We start from the raw sequence: 18,261 nt of genomic DNA, 5'->3' as shown, positions 1-18,261 counted from the left end.
CTTTTAATCACTTTACCAGAGTTAGTGTGCAGTGGGAAAAAGAGAATACCCAGACTTTAGTACTTTTGGGATATGACATTTAAAATAATATTGATACCAAAAGCTTGAAATGTTATCATGGTCCTCAACCTCAAGTTAAAGCTGGGAGCTTTTAGGCTAGATAATATATGAAGTTTCTCACTCCATCTCATAGAAGTCCAGCAGGTCCACTATGTGATAATTTCCCCATGTCCCAAAGTATATGATTGGGATGAACATACTTAGTATCTAGCCATATACTCACATTGTCTAACTGATCTACAGAACAAGACTCATTATGGCAGGCAGGACCAAGTGGCCAAGTGGCCAAGTGGAACCCTTGGCCAAAATAGTAATAAGAAATAATATAGCATTTAAGGATTAAGATATTAACATCAACATTAAAGACTTAAAGAGAGAAGAAACAAGATGGCGGAGGAATAAGTGGAAGCTACACTAACCTCCTCCCAGAACTAGTCTGGATTTACAACTTAATTTTGGAGAAATCATCTGGAATATATATATATATATATACAGAGAAGGAAAACTCTGACTCCAAAAAACCTCCGCTGCCTTGCGGCATACCTCTTCAGGGGAAAGGCTAAGGGAGTAAACCCCGACAGAAAATCCGGAGCCGGAGTCCCTAAGGCGGTTTGACGTTGTAGTCAACACCGGCAACTCCTGCGGCGCACTTGAGGCCAAGCTGTATTGACTCCGTCTTTCCCTTGGACCCTTCAGCTGCGAAGAGAGGGGGTGTCTGCTGCATGGGCAACAGCAGACCCTCCATATCACCCTGCCCAGGCTCTGTAGCTTCAGCTTCACTGGAGAGGACACTCCAGCGTCATCGCAAGATGTCGATTCAACACGGGAGGAGACAGATACCGTGTCACTCCCGAGTCGGACTGCACAGCCATTCTCGGCAGTGCAGATAGACTCTTAAGAAGCTACACCATCGTCTCTCGAGACGGACGGCTGCCGACGACGACATCTGGAATAACCAACCGAACACTAGCTGGAGAGAAGTCTTATAACCATGGAGAGACAGAAAAGGCCACTACATTACAACGTGACCGATAGGGAGTGCGGGGATGCGGAAGGGCTGGCTGGGCTCCCACGGGTAACAGCTGAAGGGACTGAGAAACAGCTCAGCAGCCGGCAGTTCCCCCTGAGAAGGGCAGGGTCTAAACCCCCAGCTGGGCTTCCCAGCCTATAGCAACAGAGTGGAAAGTAAAATAGTATCCAGCTGTGGAAAGTGAAAAACCACAGGGTTTCTTGCTAGCCGGAGAGAAACAGCAGGAGAAAAAAGAGCTCTTAAGCGGATCACATACAAAAATATTTTGGCCCCCACTTACCCTGGGCTCAAGCAGAGGGAAGGCAGAGAGGACTAGAGATGCTTGCGGAGAATTTGGTGTGGTGGCTTTGGGGGGAGAGCTGGGGAAGCGGTCAGCCAGGTCCCAGTGCTGACTCATCCCCACACTGCAAGCAGACCCTTCCACTCCAAGTGGCGTCAGCCTGAGGGGAAGCAAAAGCCCTGCCTACAGGAATTAAGCTGCCACACCCACGGTCCTTAAGCCTGATGGCTAATCACAGATTGAATAGATTAACAACTAAAGAAGACAGACAAAGGCAGTAGATCCCTGGAAGTCTCCAACAGGCTGCCTAGGCCCAGACTGGAACAGGATCTGACACCACCAGGGGCAGATCCAGGAAGTGCAGATCATTCTAAGAAGCACCAACAAACAATAGCACTCACAAAAATGAGGAGACAGAGAAACAACCCCCACCAAAAGGAAAGGTAGAATCCCCAGGAAGAGTGCTAAATGAAATAGAGGGGAGCAAACTATCAGATATGGAATTCAAAACATGGATTATGGAGAAGATCAATGAGCTCGACGGAAACTACAAAGAACTCCAGAAAAACTACAAGGAACTTCCTGAGAATTACACCAGCATAAAAAAGGACATGGAAGCTATCAATAAGAGCCAGGAGGAAATGAAGAATATGATCTCTGAATTGAAGAACACAGTAGAAAGAATTAAAAGCAGGCTAGAGGAATCAGAAGATCTGATCAGTGAGCTGGAGGACAATGTAGACAAAAACTCCCAGAGAGTGCAACAAAGTGAAAAGAGACTGAAAAAGACTGAAGAGGCTCTAAGACTGCTTCAGGATAACATGAAACATAATAATATCCGTATCATAGGAATTCCAGAAGGAGAAGAAGAAGAACAAGGGATAGAAAAACTCTTTCAAAAACTAATGACAGAAAACTTCCATAACATGAAGAGAGAAAGAGTCATGCAAATCCAGGAAGCACAGAGGATCCCAATGAAGATGAACCCCAACAGGCCCACCTCAAGACACATCATAATTAAAATGGCAACATTCAAAGACAAAGAGAGAATCCTAAAAGCAGCAAGAGAGAAACAACCAATAACATACAAGGGAGCTCCAATAAGCCTATTATCAGATTTCTCAGCAGAAACACTACAAGCCAGAAGGGAATGGCAAAAAATATTCCAACCAATGAAAAACAAAGGCCTACAACCAAGAATACTGTACCCAGCAAGACTCTCATTCAAAATGGAAGATGAAATAATGAGTTTTCAAGACAAAAGAAGGCTAAAAGAATACATCTCCACCAAACCAGCATTGCAAGAGATGCTAAAGGGTCTGCTTTAAGAAGATGAAGAAACAGAGAAAGAGACAGAGAGGAACACAAGTACAAAGGGGGGAAATGACAATGAATAAGTACTGAAAGAAAGAAGGAACTTCTACCATTTGCAACAACATGATTGGAACTAGAGAGAATTATGTTTAGCGAAATAAGCTAGGCAACGAAAGAAAAATACCTTATGCTATCACCTATTACAGGAAACTAATGAACAACACAAATGAGCAAAATTGAACCAGAGTTATGTAAACAAGGAATAAACTAACAGTAACAAAGGGGGAGATGGGAGGAAGAGAAGGGGGTAAGAAGAGGAAGGGTCTAGTCAAAGAACATGTATTAATGACCCATGGACATGGACAACTGGGTGGGGACTGAATGTGGGAGAAGGAGGGCAGGTTGCAGGGAAGCAAGAGGGGGAAAAAAGTGGGACAACTGTAATGGAAAAACAAAAAAAATTTTTTTGGTGGGGGAAAAATGAAAATATAAAGAATGGAAATGCAAGTTTAGTGAATATTAGAAGGACAAGGATTTTTCTTCACACTGTATATTTTTCTCCCTATCTGATCCCTCCAGAGGTTGGCATTCTAAAGAAGTGAGTAATGACATAAGTTTTTTTGCATAAAACTAATAAGACCAGTTGTTAATAGAGGTTGTTTTTTGTTTTTTTTTTAACTAAGACTTTGACTGGAATTTCATGCCTAAAGGAGACATGCTTCAGTTTTGGTTGTTACCAAAAAGCCCTAAGGAACTGGGATTGACTTTCAAAGGTAATAAAAGTCCATGAGATAAAAGGCCTGGTACCTTGGATAGATGCGCAGTCCATGGCAATCTTTTCAGGGAAGGAATGAAGGTTGTTTTCCTGAAAGATGGCTAGATGGGACCTTAAGGCACAATGGAAAATCAGAAGGACTTGGAAAAGACAGGTGTTTACAGGCAAGGCTGAATGCCAGGTATGTGGTTCTGCTTCTGTGCCTTGAAGGGTAGGCTGAAGGTCACCCTAGATGTCTCTTGCGTAAGTTCCAGCAAAGCAGAACTAAAGATAATAAGTGATCATTTACTGCTCTTGTTTTGTTTATGCAAATGAACAGGATAAATTAAAAATGGGCTTAATGCAGTCTGTTTAATGACGAGGAGGATAAACTTAGGGAGAAAAATTGCGATTCAAGGAAAATCACAATGCTCAGTGGTAAACTATAAAGTAGTGCAGCTAACTCTCTTTAAAGTTTCTTTTCATTTAAAATTTGTTTTCATTTGAAAGTTAAACTATGTCTGTGGCATTATCAAAGATGTTTAATTTACAGGCAAGAAGAATGTCAAATGCCTTGCAACTGGATGTCTTTCCGATAAGACAGTCCTACAGATCTATAAACTTGTGTGTGGGTTATGTTACATAAATTAACATGTGTTTTCTGTTTTCAAAGGGCATAAGCCTACGATCTCATTACCTGAGTGATTGTCTCTATGTATAGGCCTCACTTAATCCTGTCTGCATTTCTGCCTCCTGAGACTCAACGGTTTGGCTGAACTAAGTGGCTGGGTTGGTGATGAATGGGGTGGTCTGTGGGCTTCACTTTAAAACTGGTTTCCCTTTCCTGTCCTAAAGGCTTGGACAGAAAGAGCCCAGAGGTCTGAGAGGGAGGAAACCTAAAATATTTCCCTCAGCCCAAGCTAAGTATAATGGGAAAAAGGATTTTGGACAGGTGAGATGTACCTGGCACACCTTCCTCCAAAGAAGCCCTTCTTTTCCCTAATGTGGGACATTGAAAAATTAATACCTGTCTTTTGTCATCTAGTGGTTATGGATTGAATGATGTCTTTTAACCTTGTTGCCAAATCTGTTGCCTCCAGAATACAACATTAAATCAAGCATGCCATTGTCCGGGGACAGCCAACCTACCTGGAGTCTGCACGATCCTTCCCCATGTAGGAAGGCGACCGTCCCCTCCACACCTTCACTCTTATTAGGGATTTCTGGACCCCAAGGGTAGGTAGGATGACGACCATGTCCAGCTTGAAGCAGCTAGAGGAGCTCGAGACCTTCACCCATTGTCCTTTATAAGATTACAAAGGGTCTTAAGTCTGAGAGGGAGGAATTGTTATTTTTTATTGTTAAAATAATTAATTAATTAATTAATTAATTAAAAGAAGAAGAATATATGAAAGGGTGAGGCAGGAGAGCTTGTATTTATGACCCATGGGCATGGACTTGGAGTGGGGGGTTGTTTGGGGAGGAGGGGTGCTAGGTGGAGGGGATCTAAGGGGAAAAAATTGGAACTACTGTAAGAGTATAATAAAATATACTTAAAAATAAAATAAAATAAAAAAGGTTTAAAAAAATTGTGAGTTATTCCCATCAAAATTTTTTCAATTTATTTGTGTGGCATAAACAAGTCAGATTATAGTTGATTATGAACTGGGGCAAAATGTAACCTCAAATGCAGTGCTGTGCCAGATATAATTTTATTGCTGGAAGAAAGCAAGTAAAACAGTCTCACTGGGACTTCCAGCCAAGATGGAGACATAGACAGAAAGGCTGTGTCTCCATCCACAACTAAGAAGGAATACAACTACCTCAAAACTAGAAACAACCATAAGTTCCAGAAAATCAAACTACATAGAAGTCCAGCAAACAAAGATATAAAGAAGAAACACTCATCCAGACCAATAGGAGGGGCGAAGTTGGGGAGGAGAGGATGCGGTGTGGTGGCAGTGGCAGAGGCGGCAGCAGTGGCAGAGGCGGCGGCAGTGGCAGGTCAGCAGAAAGCACAGTCACACATTTTAAAAAGTCAGGAGGGGCACCTGGGGAGCATTCCCAGCTCCTCACTGGACTTCGCAGCTCACTGTCCCAGCACTGGAGAAAATGAAGCCTCATTGCTTCTGACTGTGCAGACCAGTGAGGGTTGGGGTGGAGGCAGAAACTGCCAGTCTCAGCAGAGTCTGCTTGTTTAAAGGGGCCCCCACGGTCCTAGAATGTCTGCAGACCCACCCACTCTGGGAATGACGGCCAGGGCAGCAGCTAGAGGGGCGCCAGTCTGGTGCAGAAGTGGGAGAGGTGCTGGGAAAAGGGGTGAGTGCTGAGCAAGCAGCAGTGTTCCCCCTTGGACCTCTCCCCCACAAACAGCACCACAACATGGTAAAACAGGTTGCTCTGTACTGACAAATCACTAAGGCTCTGCTCCTTACAACATAACAGAACTGACAGCTCTACCTGGGACACAGAGGCAAACAAACACAGGAGCCTGTCAGAATGAGGAGACAGAGAAGTATGGCCCAAAATGGGAAACGAAACTAAGCAACAAGGAGATAGCCAACCTAACAGATGCAGAATTCAAAACATTGGTAATAAAGATGCTCATGGGCTTGACAGATAAGCTTGAGTACGGCAAATGCATAAGAGAAGAAGTGAAGGCTATGCTAAGTGGAACAAAAAAAATACACACAAAACCAATGGTGAAGGGAAAGAAACTGGGGTTCAATCAATGATTTGGAATATAAGGAAGAAAAAAACAATCAACCACTGCAGAATGAGGAAGCAAGAATTGAAAAAAATGAGGAACACTTCCCAAATTTTGTGAAGGAGATAGACATACAGGTCCAGGAAGCACAGAGGGTCCTGGGCAAGCTGGACACAGGGGACCACACCAGGACGCATCATAATTGAGATGCCAAAGATAAAAGATAAAGACAGAGTCCTGGGGGCAGCAAGAGAGAGGCGGAGAGTTGCCTACAGAGGGGTGCCTATAGGACTATCAGCTGATTTCTCAGAGGACACTTTGCAGGCAGGAAGGGACTAGCAAGCGGTATTCAATGTGATGAAAAGCAACCTAAAACCAAGATTACTCTACCCAGCAAAGCTATCATTTGGAATGGAAGGGCAAATGAAGTGCTTCCCAGACAAGGTGAAGCTAAAGGAGCGCATCATCACCAAGTCATTATTATATGAAATGTCAAAAGGACTTACTTAAGACAAAGAAGATCAAAACTATGAACACTGAAATGACAACAAAGTCACAACTATCAACAACTGAATCTAAAAAATAAAAACAAAATCCAACTGAGCAAACCAGAATAGGAACAGGGTCATAGGTATGGGGATCATTTGGAAGTTATCAGCTGGGAGGAGGAAGGAGGAGAAATGGGGAAATGGGTCAGGGACTAAGAAGCATAATCAGTTGGTACAAAATAGACAGGGGGAAGTTAAGAATAATATAGAAAAGTGTGAAGCCAAAGAACTTATATGCATGAACCATGGACATGAACTAAGGGGGGTGGGATTGCTGGAGAGCCAGGGGATACTGGGCAGAGGGAAGCGAAGGGGCAAGAAATTGGAAATACTGTAACAACAATCAATAAAATATACTTAAAAAATAATCTCGAGATTGTAACTCTGGAGTAACCAGTAATGGAGAAACAAGGAAGAAGGAGAGGGGTGGGGGAAGCTAATCCCGTTATGGTGGGGAAGCTAATCACTTTCAGGTGGGGAAGCTAATCTCTTTCACGTTAGGGTGGGGCACTTTACTATAAAATCAGCTTTCTTTGTCTACTTTGTGCGTACATTGTCCTGGCTGAGGGTGCGCCTGACTCTGCATACTCGTGAATAAACGCCTCGCTTTGCTGCTCAAAAAAAAAAAAAAAAAAAATAATCTCACTGTCTGAGGCCTTGGACAGGATTATATATATGTTCATAATTTTATGTTCTTTTCTTAAATAGGACCCCAAACTGTAAAATTTTCAGGTCCTGTGTAACACAGATTGACCTCTGAGAATGGTGAAGTAATCCAGTACTTTAACCAATCTTCATTCAGTAATTAATTAATCATTTTATTTGAATTTTAACAATAAAAATTCAGTATTACACTATTTGAATAATTTAAAATAAAATTATAAACACATAAAGTAAATCCTCATTCACAATTCCACTTTCTAGCATACTTGGTATGGAAACTATTTTCCATGGCATACACATTACTTTAAATTTTTTTATAAAATGTGGAACCATACTCTTCCACCACACACGTCCTGGGATTTGTTCTCAATTTTATGCCTTGACAAGGAATGGGCCTCATAATACATTGTTAAGAGAGAGAAGAGGAAAAGCAGGTTACAGTACAATGTGTATGATATAATTCTTCTTTTGTTTTTGTAAATAGTGATCATATAAACCAAAGGATTGAAACAATATTCAAACTGTTAATAGTAGTTATGTCTGAGGTAAAAGGGATTTCCTTCACTTCTTAATATTTCCAGTTTAAATTGTCCCTGTCTTATAAATGAAAGTATTCCTATTAAAAGTACAGTAAAAATGAGGAAGAGGTGAGGAAGATGAGAAACAAAGAGAGAAAACCAGCATCAAGTCATTTAGCAGAGGAGGAAATAAAAAGGACAATATCTGAAGTATGATGCCAGAAAGTGTCACATAGTGATGGCTACTTCTCAGCACTAAGCGGGGCTCTGTAGCTATTGATGATTGGAACAGAACTGAATATATAGTGAAAATAATTTGATGTAATTCCTTTATCAAATACAACTATCTTTTTTTCTTTACAGACATTTTTTTCTTCGTGTATTCCACAAAATAGTATTTGCTGATGAATTTGAGTATGTTGGATATCTTGTGATACTAATGAATATGTTCCCTATTCTAATTTCTTGGATACCTGCATTAGATGATATATATGAGAATGAAATAAGAAATTGTAACTACTTTTTTCTTGCATTGTACATCCTAGAGACACTAGTTAAGGTAATCTAAAGTGTGTGTGTGTGTCTGTGTGTTATATCCAAGAGTGAGATTTCCTAACTTCATTTTTCAACACCAGCTACAGCCAGTTTTCTAAGAGTGTTTGGAATTTTCTTATACTTCTCAAACAAATAAACTTCCGTTTTTCACAGTCATTTTTAGGGGGACTCAGTAGAACATATCCAGACTTTAAGAACTGATTTTGTATTTGCAAAAGTAAAATTTTATATCCCTGGCTGCTGTGGCTCAGTGGATTGAACATCGGCCTGTGAACCAAGTGTCGCTGGTTTGATTCCCAGTCAGGGCACATGACAAGGTTGCTCGTCAGGTCCCCAGTTGGGGGTGTGAGAGAGGCAACCACACAGTGATGTTTCTCTCCCTCTCTTTCTCCTTTTCCCTCTCTCTAAAAACAGATAAATAAAATAAAATAATAATAATAAAATAAAATAAAATAAAATTTTAAATAGTGTGTGTCAAAGGGACCCAGAGTGAGTTTTACAAGTTTTGGCAATAGTTGTAAAGTTATCAGGGTAGTGAACACATGGATGTTGGTTTTGTTATGTTATTTTTTATACTAAATCAATAACTAAATGGATAAGTAGATTGATAGATACCATTTATACTAAAAAAGATATCATAATTTGATTTTTAAATCCAATATAAAGGTAGCTATTAAATGATGGAAATATACATCACAAACTGACAACAGTATCATGTCAACAAGTTGTAATATAAAATAATTTAGCCAGAAAATTTAAATAGAAGGATTATATCTGATATTTGGACAACATAAATGACTCTCAAGTTTTTAGTGGAAAATATAAATGCTATTGCAGAGCCATAATGTTGGGGAGGAAATGAATTCACAACTGGTCACATTTTATGTAATAATTTTTAAGTTAGTTGGTATGACCATAGGGTATTTCATATATTTAAGAAAAAATAAAGCAATTAATAATTAGGGTCAATTATATGATGAGAGTGAAAAGCTTCCTAAAATATGTAATATTTTGTACTATAACATGATCTATAGTGGGAAGAGCACAGAGCTGGGATTCAGTAAATTTGCTCTGGCTTTGGTTCACTCTTGCAAAACTGTTCACAAGGTCACTGAACTTATCCCAACTTCAATTTTTTCCTTCTATAAAAAGTCAGGGTTGGTCTAAGTAATCAATGAAGATCCCTATTGCTCTATTATTTTTTGTACTCTACCACATATAAGCTACTGTCATAGCCACACAAAGCCATAGCTTCAATCAATCAGGCCCACTTACAATAGCAGCACTGGACTGCCAACATGGATATACTTCATAGCTGAGAGGATACTCCCAACTGTGCAACCCTGTTCTTGTCTCCCTTCTACTTAATTCAAGATTCATCCGCAATGCCCAATTTTCCAACTTACCTTTACTTGCCATGTCATTTACCCTCTTTTCTATTTAGCTCAATTCTGTTCCTTTGTATCATGCCTTTTAAAATATCCATTATGTTAATAACAATAATAATAAATAATCACCTATAAACTATCAATCATTTTGATAACACTTCAAATCCTTAAATTAATCCTTTAAGACAGATATGTATCATGCCTTGCATTTTACATATAAGGGACCTGAGTATCTGATAAGTTGTGTAACTTATCTAAAGTCACATAGCTAATGAATAATAGAAGTGGGATCCAAACCTTCAAAATTATTGTTTTTTCTAATAAACAATGTTGCCTTGAAATGCCCTTCCTGTATTTTCAACATTTTCCCAAACACTCTTCAACCTATTAGAGGAATTGGTCTTTTGAAACTTTCTCAGAGGAAGTGTAATCACTTTTCTTCATCTGAGAGCAAACTTAATTCAACAAACCCCTATTTCTTCAAAGCCCACACTATTCTTTCACATCAGGCCCTTCCTCTCTTGTGGCTGTTTCCTAGTGACAACCTCAAGATAACTCCTTCACATTTATAAATACTTCGTATTTAGATAGTCTTATTCTTTATATCAATCCTTTCAAGTTCCTACGAGAATCATCCAACCTATACCTGTTTCAATAAGAAAGAAATGAGACATCTACAGAGACTAAATGGTGATGTGGGCAGGACCTCACAAGACCAGGATTTGGACTTCTGCTTTCTAGATTCAGACATTGAATTTCCTCAGCTTGGCCAAATGTGAACAGATTCATGGAAAATGACTCTACTACTAAACACTCGGGAGCCTGTTTATAAATAAGTATAGAAATTTCTTAATTTATAATAGAGGATATGTTTTCTCTGGGACATAAATATGTCTGCCTCCTACACTTTCTTTAAATAATGATGAGTAGGGGGATTGGATTTCTAAGAGAAGACAAATTAAAATTACAAATCAGTATCTGAACTATTATAATAAAGGGCTACACAGGCGCTAGTTGTGGGGAAAAGACATGAGTTTCTTACACAGAATAGTAAGGTCAGAAAAGAAAGTCTTTCAAGGGTAGTAGATGCTTGAGTTGCATTTTGAATAATGAATAAGGGTCAAAGTAAGGAATATGGACCAGGATTATATAGCATAATAGACAACAAGAACAAGAGAAACTTAGAAGCCACATTGTGACTCAGACAAGGATCATAATTCCCAATGACTCGAGCTTAGCCATGGGTTGGTCAAGGTGGATCTGGAGAGATGTTAACTTTGTGTGGAAGATATAGAAAATGAGAGAGGAGATATAGCCATGAATCAAATAGGAAAGGGCTTCATAGGCCATGCTATCTCTTCACTTCCTTGGCATCAACTACTTTTCATAGTCTAATGACTCTTATATTCATGTCTCCAGCTCAGATTTTATCTAGAGTCTCAGAGAACATGAACAATAGATGACTGGATCTCTTCAACAAAGTATTGTGCTGACATCTCAAACAGCATATTCAAAATAAATATAGTTTCTCCAAACCTACTCTTTCTTTAAAATTCCACAAGAAATCTAATTTCCCAGGATGAAATCCACAATATTTTTGACACCTTCAACTTTCTTAGATAGAGTATGCTCTCAATAAACATTTTTTTGAAATAAAAATGGAATGAATTAATAAACTATCATAAAATAGTAGGTGTTTTGAAAATTTTCTCCTTTGGAATAGATACTTCAATGTCTTAACCATTTAATTTCAAATTATTTAAATTATACTTAATTTAAAATATAATCACAGTAATTCAGAAAAGTAGAGTCTTAAGGTAATCAAAGAAAAATCTAACTAGTGATGTTTCAGTTATTGTGGAAATGGTATAGTAAAAACACAAACAAATAATATAATTTATTTTAAAATCAACAGATAGCAGCAATGAAGAAGGAATATTATTTACAGACCTGGAACCTATGTGAATTAGTAATTACATTAGCTGGAATCATAGATGTAATACTTTTTGAGACACATTCCATTAATGATACTTCCAACCTGGTTCCAATAGTTTTTAAAACTATTCAACTTCTTCGCATGCTACGCCTTGTGAAGGTAAAGAACTATTAAATTATGCAATTTCAAATTTCTTTTGACAGTTTTTTAAAATGTAAACTAAAATAAGTTGACTAGTTTTATGGCTTCCACTTCTGTTGGGCTGTTTATATTTTAAATTTTAGATTCTTTTGACAAATCAATTTTTATGACATATTATATTATAAATATTCAAATTGTATTGGAAAAACATTTAGTACATGAAAGTACAGACATACTCATCATAGCTTTTTCTTTGACTAAAGAGCACATGAAGAATTCCATATTAATATAAGTACAATTTAACCCCAAAGTAATCTTTATTATTATAGATGCCTGGAATAAAAGATGGGAATCAATGACAACAACAAAAAACTAACCATTGCAAACCACTCATGGTGTCAAAACAATGTACATTTATATAATTCAAAAAGCCAAAAAATACATACTTTGTGTTATATGAATTTATAGTGTTATAGAATCACAGCATCAAAAATTACCTTTGATTGTCTAATACATCTTTGTACAAGTACGATGGGTAGTTATTTTCTATGTGATTATTTCAATGACATAAAAACTCTGTCATAAAGAATATAAAAAATGTATATTTTTTATATGTGGATACAAATATTCTCTCTCTGTCTCTCTATCTCTCTCTTTTCTTCATATACAAACAAGACACTTACACAGATAAGCACTGTGGGAAAGAAAAAACTAAATAAGACATAGTTCATCTAGATATAAAGTTAATAGATTAGAACCTTTACATTTAGAGCTTTCTTACATATGTTTAAAAAATACTTTCACTGTGGAGAGGCATGTACCAGCCAGGTCTAAGAGTATGTAAACAGTAGCTGTTTCTTTTTTATTTTCATATGAGACTGTCTAGTGGTGTTAGTGTGTATTTTGACGTGAGGAAGGCAAGTCTAGTGTATTCTAGTGACTAGTTAATTCTTTCTGATAGGAAGATATAGGGTCAGTCAAATATTTTAAATGAAGAAATTGGTAAGCCACCTAGAAAAGTTTGTTCATATATTCAGAAACCTCTTAATTCTTATTTTATGTCAAATGGTAGTCCTCAAAATATGAAAACAAATTAGATATAGTCTCTGCTTCTAGACATCTTATTGAAGAAGAGAAACAAGAAATCTATCTAAATATTCCCATGTTATATGGTAGGGAGAGTGCAAAACAGTAGTATGCACGATGGGGTATAGAAAACTTCCTTCACTAGTTGATGCTTGAACTGAATTTTGAAGGATGAATGTAAGCTCTTTGAGGATTAATGGCAGGTGGTTGGAGGGTGGAGTGTGAAGATTATGGAGCATAGGAAAGCAGGGGACAACCAACTCCGCTCAATTTAGAGGACTGCACAATGGTAACAGGTAACCCGAAGACTTAAACCGTCAGCACAGAAACAATGAGAAATTAATTGTAGAGTCAAAAAGAGAGTATAGCTGTTGTAGGTCCTAACCCAAATGAACCACCTAGTAAGTTTAGTGGCAGTCGTTTTATGCCTAAGCCCAGAAAAGACTGATTACATTGTTTTCCGAGCATTAAACCAATTGAAAATAGCATCAAATTCTTTATAAAGAAAACAAGTAAAGAGTAAAGTCATTACAGAGGCATGGGGAGGGGGTGATAACGGGAAAAAAAGAAAAAAGGAAAAGTGCAATAAAAAATGAACTATTAAATAAATAATAAAACCATAACTTCACATAGGTGTCCAACATTATTTGTTATAGGAAAGTAGCTCTATCTATGAAGTTATAAAAATACCATGAATATAAGAACCTTGACAGGTTGCTATAGTTACTGCTGAGAGCATGTTGTTTTTTAATATTATCTATTTTAGTTAATCAATATATAATCAACTAAAATTTGTACAATTAAAATTAAATACTAGTTCTCTTTTTTTCAGCTCATAACACCAAAGTTGCTGCAATTAATAGATAAAAAGATGAGTCACCAGCTGTCCTTTAGGTATGCTATACTAAAAGGGTATATCCAAGGTGAAGCAGACATAATGACTATAATTGATCACACTGCAAGTTCTAAACAGGTTAAACAGGTGAGATAAACCAAATACTAAGAAAATGGTTGATTTTTCCCACCCCTCAGTTGCTACCTTCCATCATGTTCTCTGTCTCGTATGTAGATATAGTCTTTGATTCCTGATTTGCTAGGTAATTTTTGTAAAACCTTAAACTAGTCTACATTTAGATTACTGAAATGCATCCTTACTAAAATATCTGTGCCATATTAGCAAGTCACAAGGCTCTTGCAAATGTGAGACCCACGTGCAGTGGTCAGTTCCTTCCCAGTACAAGTTCCAGGGTATATCAGGCTACAGATACATTAAATAAGAAATATTGGAGAATGAGAAGTGATCGCAGTGTTGAGCAAATAGAGCTTCCTCAGAATTCACAAAGGTTCCTTCTATTTCCTACTATCCCTGAATTTCCCACAGTAAATAGCAAAACAAGGGAAAGATGGGATTCTGGCAAATGAAAAAAAGAACAATAACTCATCTAGAGGGAAACTTTGTTTAATTTGTTCATTATACAGAGGAGAAAAATGAGGCCAACAGAGGTTAAATGATTATTCCCCAAAACATGTAACTAGTAAATGGCAAAGAGAATTCTAGGACCTAAGTTCTAGCTTTTATATTTTATATTTTATTTTCTCAATTAAGGTTGATTAACACTGACATGGGCCCACAAGTTTGTCAGAAATTAAATATTTACTTTTCAAGGCAATTTAGAACATTTACATGCTATATGTTATGTGCTCAATGCTTTGTACTTGAGAAAATTGAACTCTTAATTATTGTACATAATAACTAATAACTAATAATACAAGAACAAACTTTTGCATACTCACAACTGTAAACCTACTTTTGCCCCACCCTGCCTGTAGTACAATGCAAAAAGCAGTACCTTTCCTCCCTTCACCACCTATAACTTTAAAAATATTTTCCTGAATTTTGTTACTTCTGTTAACCACTCATATTTAGCACTGCAATTTGAGGAAACACAGTAGAAAATACAAAAACTGGTCTTGAATCTTGAAGATGTTGCCCACCTTTAGCTCTCATTTTTGCTCTCACACAGCTTGGCCAAATACCTTCTAACTCACCTAAAGTTGAAAGCCACCTGAATGTCCCAAATTTGGAGCCTGTCATAAAGTTGAATAGCAAAGTACCTGCCATGCTTGCATTTTTCAGAATCAATCGTATCCTAAAGCAAGTTCTTTAAAGGAAGATATGACTCACCTTCAGGCTTCTCAAAATCAACCTAGGTGATGCCACTTCTTATCCTCTCCACCATTCAAAATAAAATTCATTGCACAAAATTCAATACTAATCCCTGAAAAGCTTTCTCCATACTTTTCTTTAGTTGTTAATCTGGGTTAAAAATTCATCAGTTGCCAATGTTATGACATTTTATAACATTTTGTTTTCCAATGGAGATAATGTTTCTTTTGTTTCATAGATGTTATTAAGGAGGATAATGAGGAATATGGTACATGCTATGAAAGAGTTAGGTAGGTAACTCTCAAGTACCTCTCACCCTAAAAAATTCATGATCATCTCTTATCACCACCAGTTCAGAGAGGCAAAGGTTTTGATAACTAAGCTGATATTTAAGGGGGCCCTCTTACTACTAAAAATAAAGTGGATTACTTCAGCAATCAATATGATCATATTTTTGGCTGGACTGAATAACATAGTATTACCTCTATGACTTTGTTCTGACTTATGCCACAATGCAGGCCTTTTAATTTATGTTTCTAAAGAAAACACATTTGCATGGCATGATGACACATGTTATTATCACCTTATAAATTCAGTTTCTTCCAAAGAAAAGTGTGCATACCTTCCTGAGCAACAAAAGGAAGAAGTTATTTTTTTCCTGCCACTTGCCACCAAGCTGACATCTGAGGATTTAAGCTTTAGAAAGAACTGAAATGAGAACAGTCTCAAAGACCTCAGTTGTGGCTTCTGGGAAGCTCAATGCCCAAACATGGCAAGAGCCTATTCTCTGAATCATGCCAAGTCACGCTCATAGTACAGGACAAATCCCAGGAGTAGGATAGACACACTTCTAATAGCACAGTGTATGTGAGGAGAAGGGATTTTTGCACACAGCAAGCCTGGGAATGAGCCATGCTTGAGAGCGCTTGCATGACAGATAGCTATCAAGCCACACAAGAAGTCATGACCAAGGAAAAACCCAAATGCAGAATCTAAGAGGATTAGATTCACATTTCACGTCTAGGAATCCTGACCAGAGAAACAGATAGGTGGATGGAGTACATGGATGCACAGACAGGGTGAGCAGAACAGGACCCAGATTGATTGAAAAGACTTAATCAAAGCCATATCTAAACCCACAGTCTGTAGTCAGAAATCTTGATTCAAACAGAATAGAAAAGCAGATCATGAACTTCAGACCTAGAGCCTAGAAGAGCCTCTCAAGTGTCCAGTGCAGGTGGATTGGTAGAATGATTAATCCTAAAACTGAGGCTGTCTGTCCTTCATGGCACAAGTATTATATGAATTAAAGACAGGAAAGTGGCAGGCAGAACTCTGCAATGACTGATTGCTGAGGCCCCATTAGGGAGAGGGACTTTTCCTGTATTGAGGGTTGTATTCTATGGATTTAGAGGAGAAATACTAGTTTATTGTCTAAATGAAGTATTTAGACAATGTCCTTATGTCACCTGAAAATATTTTGTTACTTTTCAGGCTACTTAGAGTATGATCACCCAGAAATTGCTGTCACTATTAAAACAAAGGAACAGATTAATGTCATGCTCAATTTGGCTAGAGAAATTATTAAGGTTTTCAGGTTTGAAGGAATTCTTCATAAAATTGAGGCTTCTGAAATTAACAAGGTGAGGTAGAATATCTTCAAAGCAATTATTTGATATATAGTCATTTATGATCTTCAAGCCTACCTTTGGTGCTTTCCAATATAGGCCATCCCTGAGACATGAATATCTAACTAAATAATTCTCTAGAACAAAGCACACACCATAGAGAGTTTTCTTCTGCAGCTCCAGTGATGGACTTTTCTTTCCCATCTTGTCATAGTGAAGGATCATTACTTTCTATGCTTCAACCCTTCCCTAACACCATATATAAAAACTTCTTCCAAATCAGTAATGATAAGACAAAAAATATTTTTCAGTGGGCAAAAGATTTGAATAGGTACTTCACAACAGAGGGTATTCAAAAGCCAGTAAACACAACAAAGTGTGCCAAATATAATTTTATAAGCTTAATGCAAATTAAATCTAAAATGAAATACAAATACACAACTACCAAAATTCTTCACTCTTTTAAACTGACAATGCCAAGTGTAAGCAAATGATGGAACACCTGGACCATCAGAATGGGAGTGTAAGCCAGTGCAATCACTTTAGAAAATTGCTTGGCAAAATCTACTAAATTCCCATATATTTGATGACACAAAAATTAGATTATATAACTCTATATTCAACAGACATGTATACATATGAGTATGTACAGCAAACAACTACTCATAGCAGCATTACAAAGCCCCAAACTGGAGTAACCAAAGTGTTAATCAATGAGAGATAAAGCTGTGGTATAATACAACATAATCCTATACAACAAGGAAAATTACATAAATGAAATTTTGCTCCCTGCAACATTGTAGATGAATCTCAGAAACATAATTTGAGCAAATGAAACCAAACATGAACAGGTATATACTCTTTGATTTTATGCAGATAAAGCTCAAACCCAGACAAAGCTAGACTCTGGTGATAGAAAAGTGATTATCTTTGGATAGAAATAATGACTAGTGGAAAACATAAGGGAGGATTCTAGGGTACAGTAAATGTTTTATTTCTTAATCTGGGTGCTGGCTACACAGATGTTTTCACATTGTAAATTTTTTTGAGTGAACTTTTATGATTTGTGCACTTTTTGACTATCTGCTGTATGTCAGTAAAAGTGTTTACTTTTAAAAGTTTAATCTATTACTTCAGAAAATGATAGCAGAAAAATGCTATAAAAGGGGAGAGGTTGGAAAAACCAGTCTCTGAAAAGGAAGAAAAAAAAAATAGTACAAAGCTATAATTGTTTTAAATATTCTGTGAGCGCCAGTTTTGTTCATCTTCTTTCTTAAATGTTGTGATTTTAGTTAATAATGGACAAAAAAAGAGACTTACTTGATTTTCAACCTATTATCCAGCCACTTACTATTACTGAAGCACTTTACCATATTCCATGGCTAGCTAAAAATGAAGACCATATAAAATTTATTCAGGTAATATTTTTTATTTCCTACTAATATCATCTTTAATGTACCAACAAATGACCTTAAAAATAATGATT

The 18,261-nt window shown here is 37.3% G+C and overlaps 1 protein-coding gene across 1 annotated transcript in view; it reads left to right on the top strand.

The window, feature by feature from the left end:
- SLC9C1 (solute carrier family 9 member C1) overlaps positions 1 to 18,261 on the top strand; it is a 132,511-nt gene that overhangs the window by 96,083 nt on the left and 18,167 nt on the right. The window contains exons 15-20 of the mRNA XM_090286892.1: positions 8,238 to 8,433; positions 11,733 to 11,912; positions 13,813 to 13,962; positions 15,386 to 15,437; positions 16,642 to 16,790; positions 18,068 to 18,193. Coding sequence (XP_090143018.1) covers positions 8,238 to 8,433; positions 11,733 to 11,912; positions 13,813 to 13,962; positions 15,386 to 15,437; positions 16,642 to 16,790; positions 18,068 to 18,193 — 853 coding nt within the window. The remainder of the gene's footprint in view (positions 1 to 8,237; positions 8,434 to 11,732; positions 11,913 to 13,812; positions 13,963 to 15,385; positions 15,438 to 16,641; positions 16,791 to 18,067; positions 18,194 to 18,261) is intronic.

This window comes from Furipterus horrens, unplaced genomic scaffold (assembly GCF_987537825.1).
Source record: "Furipterus horrens unplaced genomic scaffold, mFurHor1.1.pri manual_scaffold_1, whole genome shotgun sequence".
NCBI classification, from domain to species: domain Eukaryota; kingdom Metazoa; phylum Chordata; class Mammalia; order Chiroptera; family Furipteridae; genus Furipterus; species Furipterus horrens.
The sequence above is the reverse complement of the archived record's forward strand: the minus strand, read 5'-3'. Positions and strand labels throughout refer to the sequence as shown.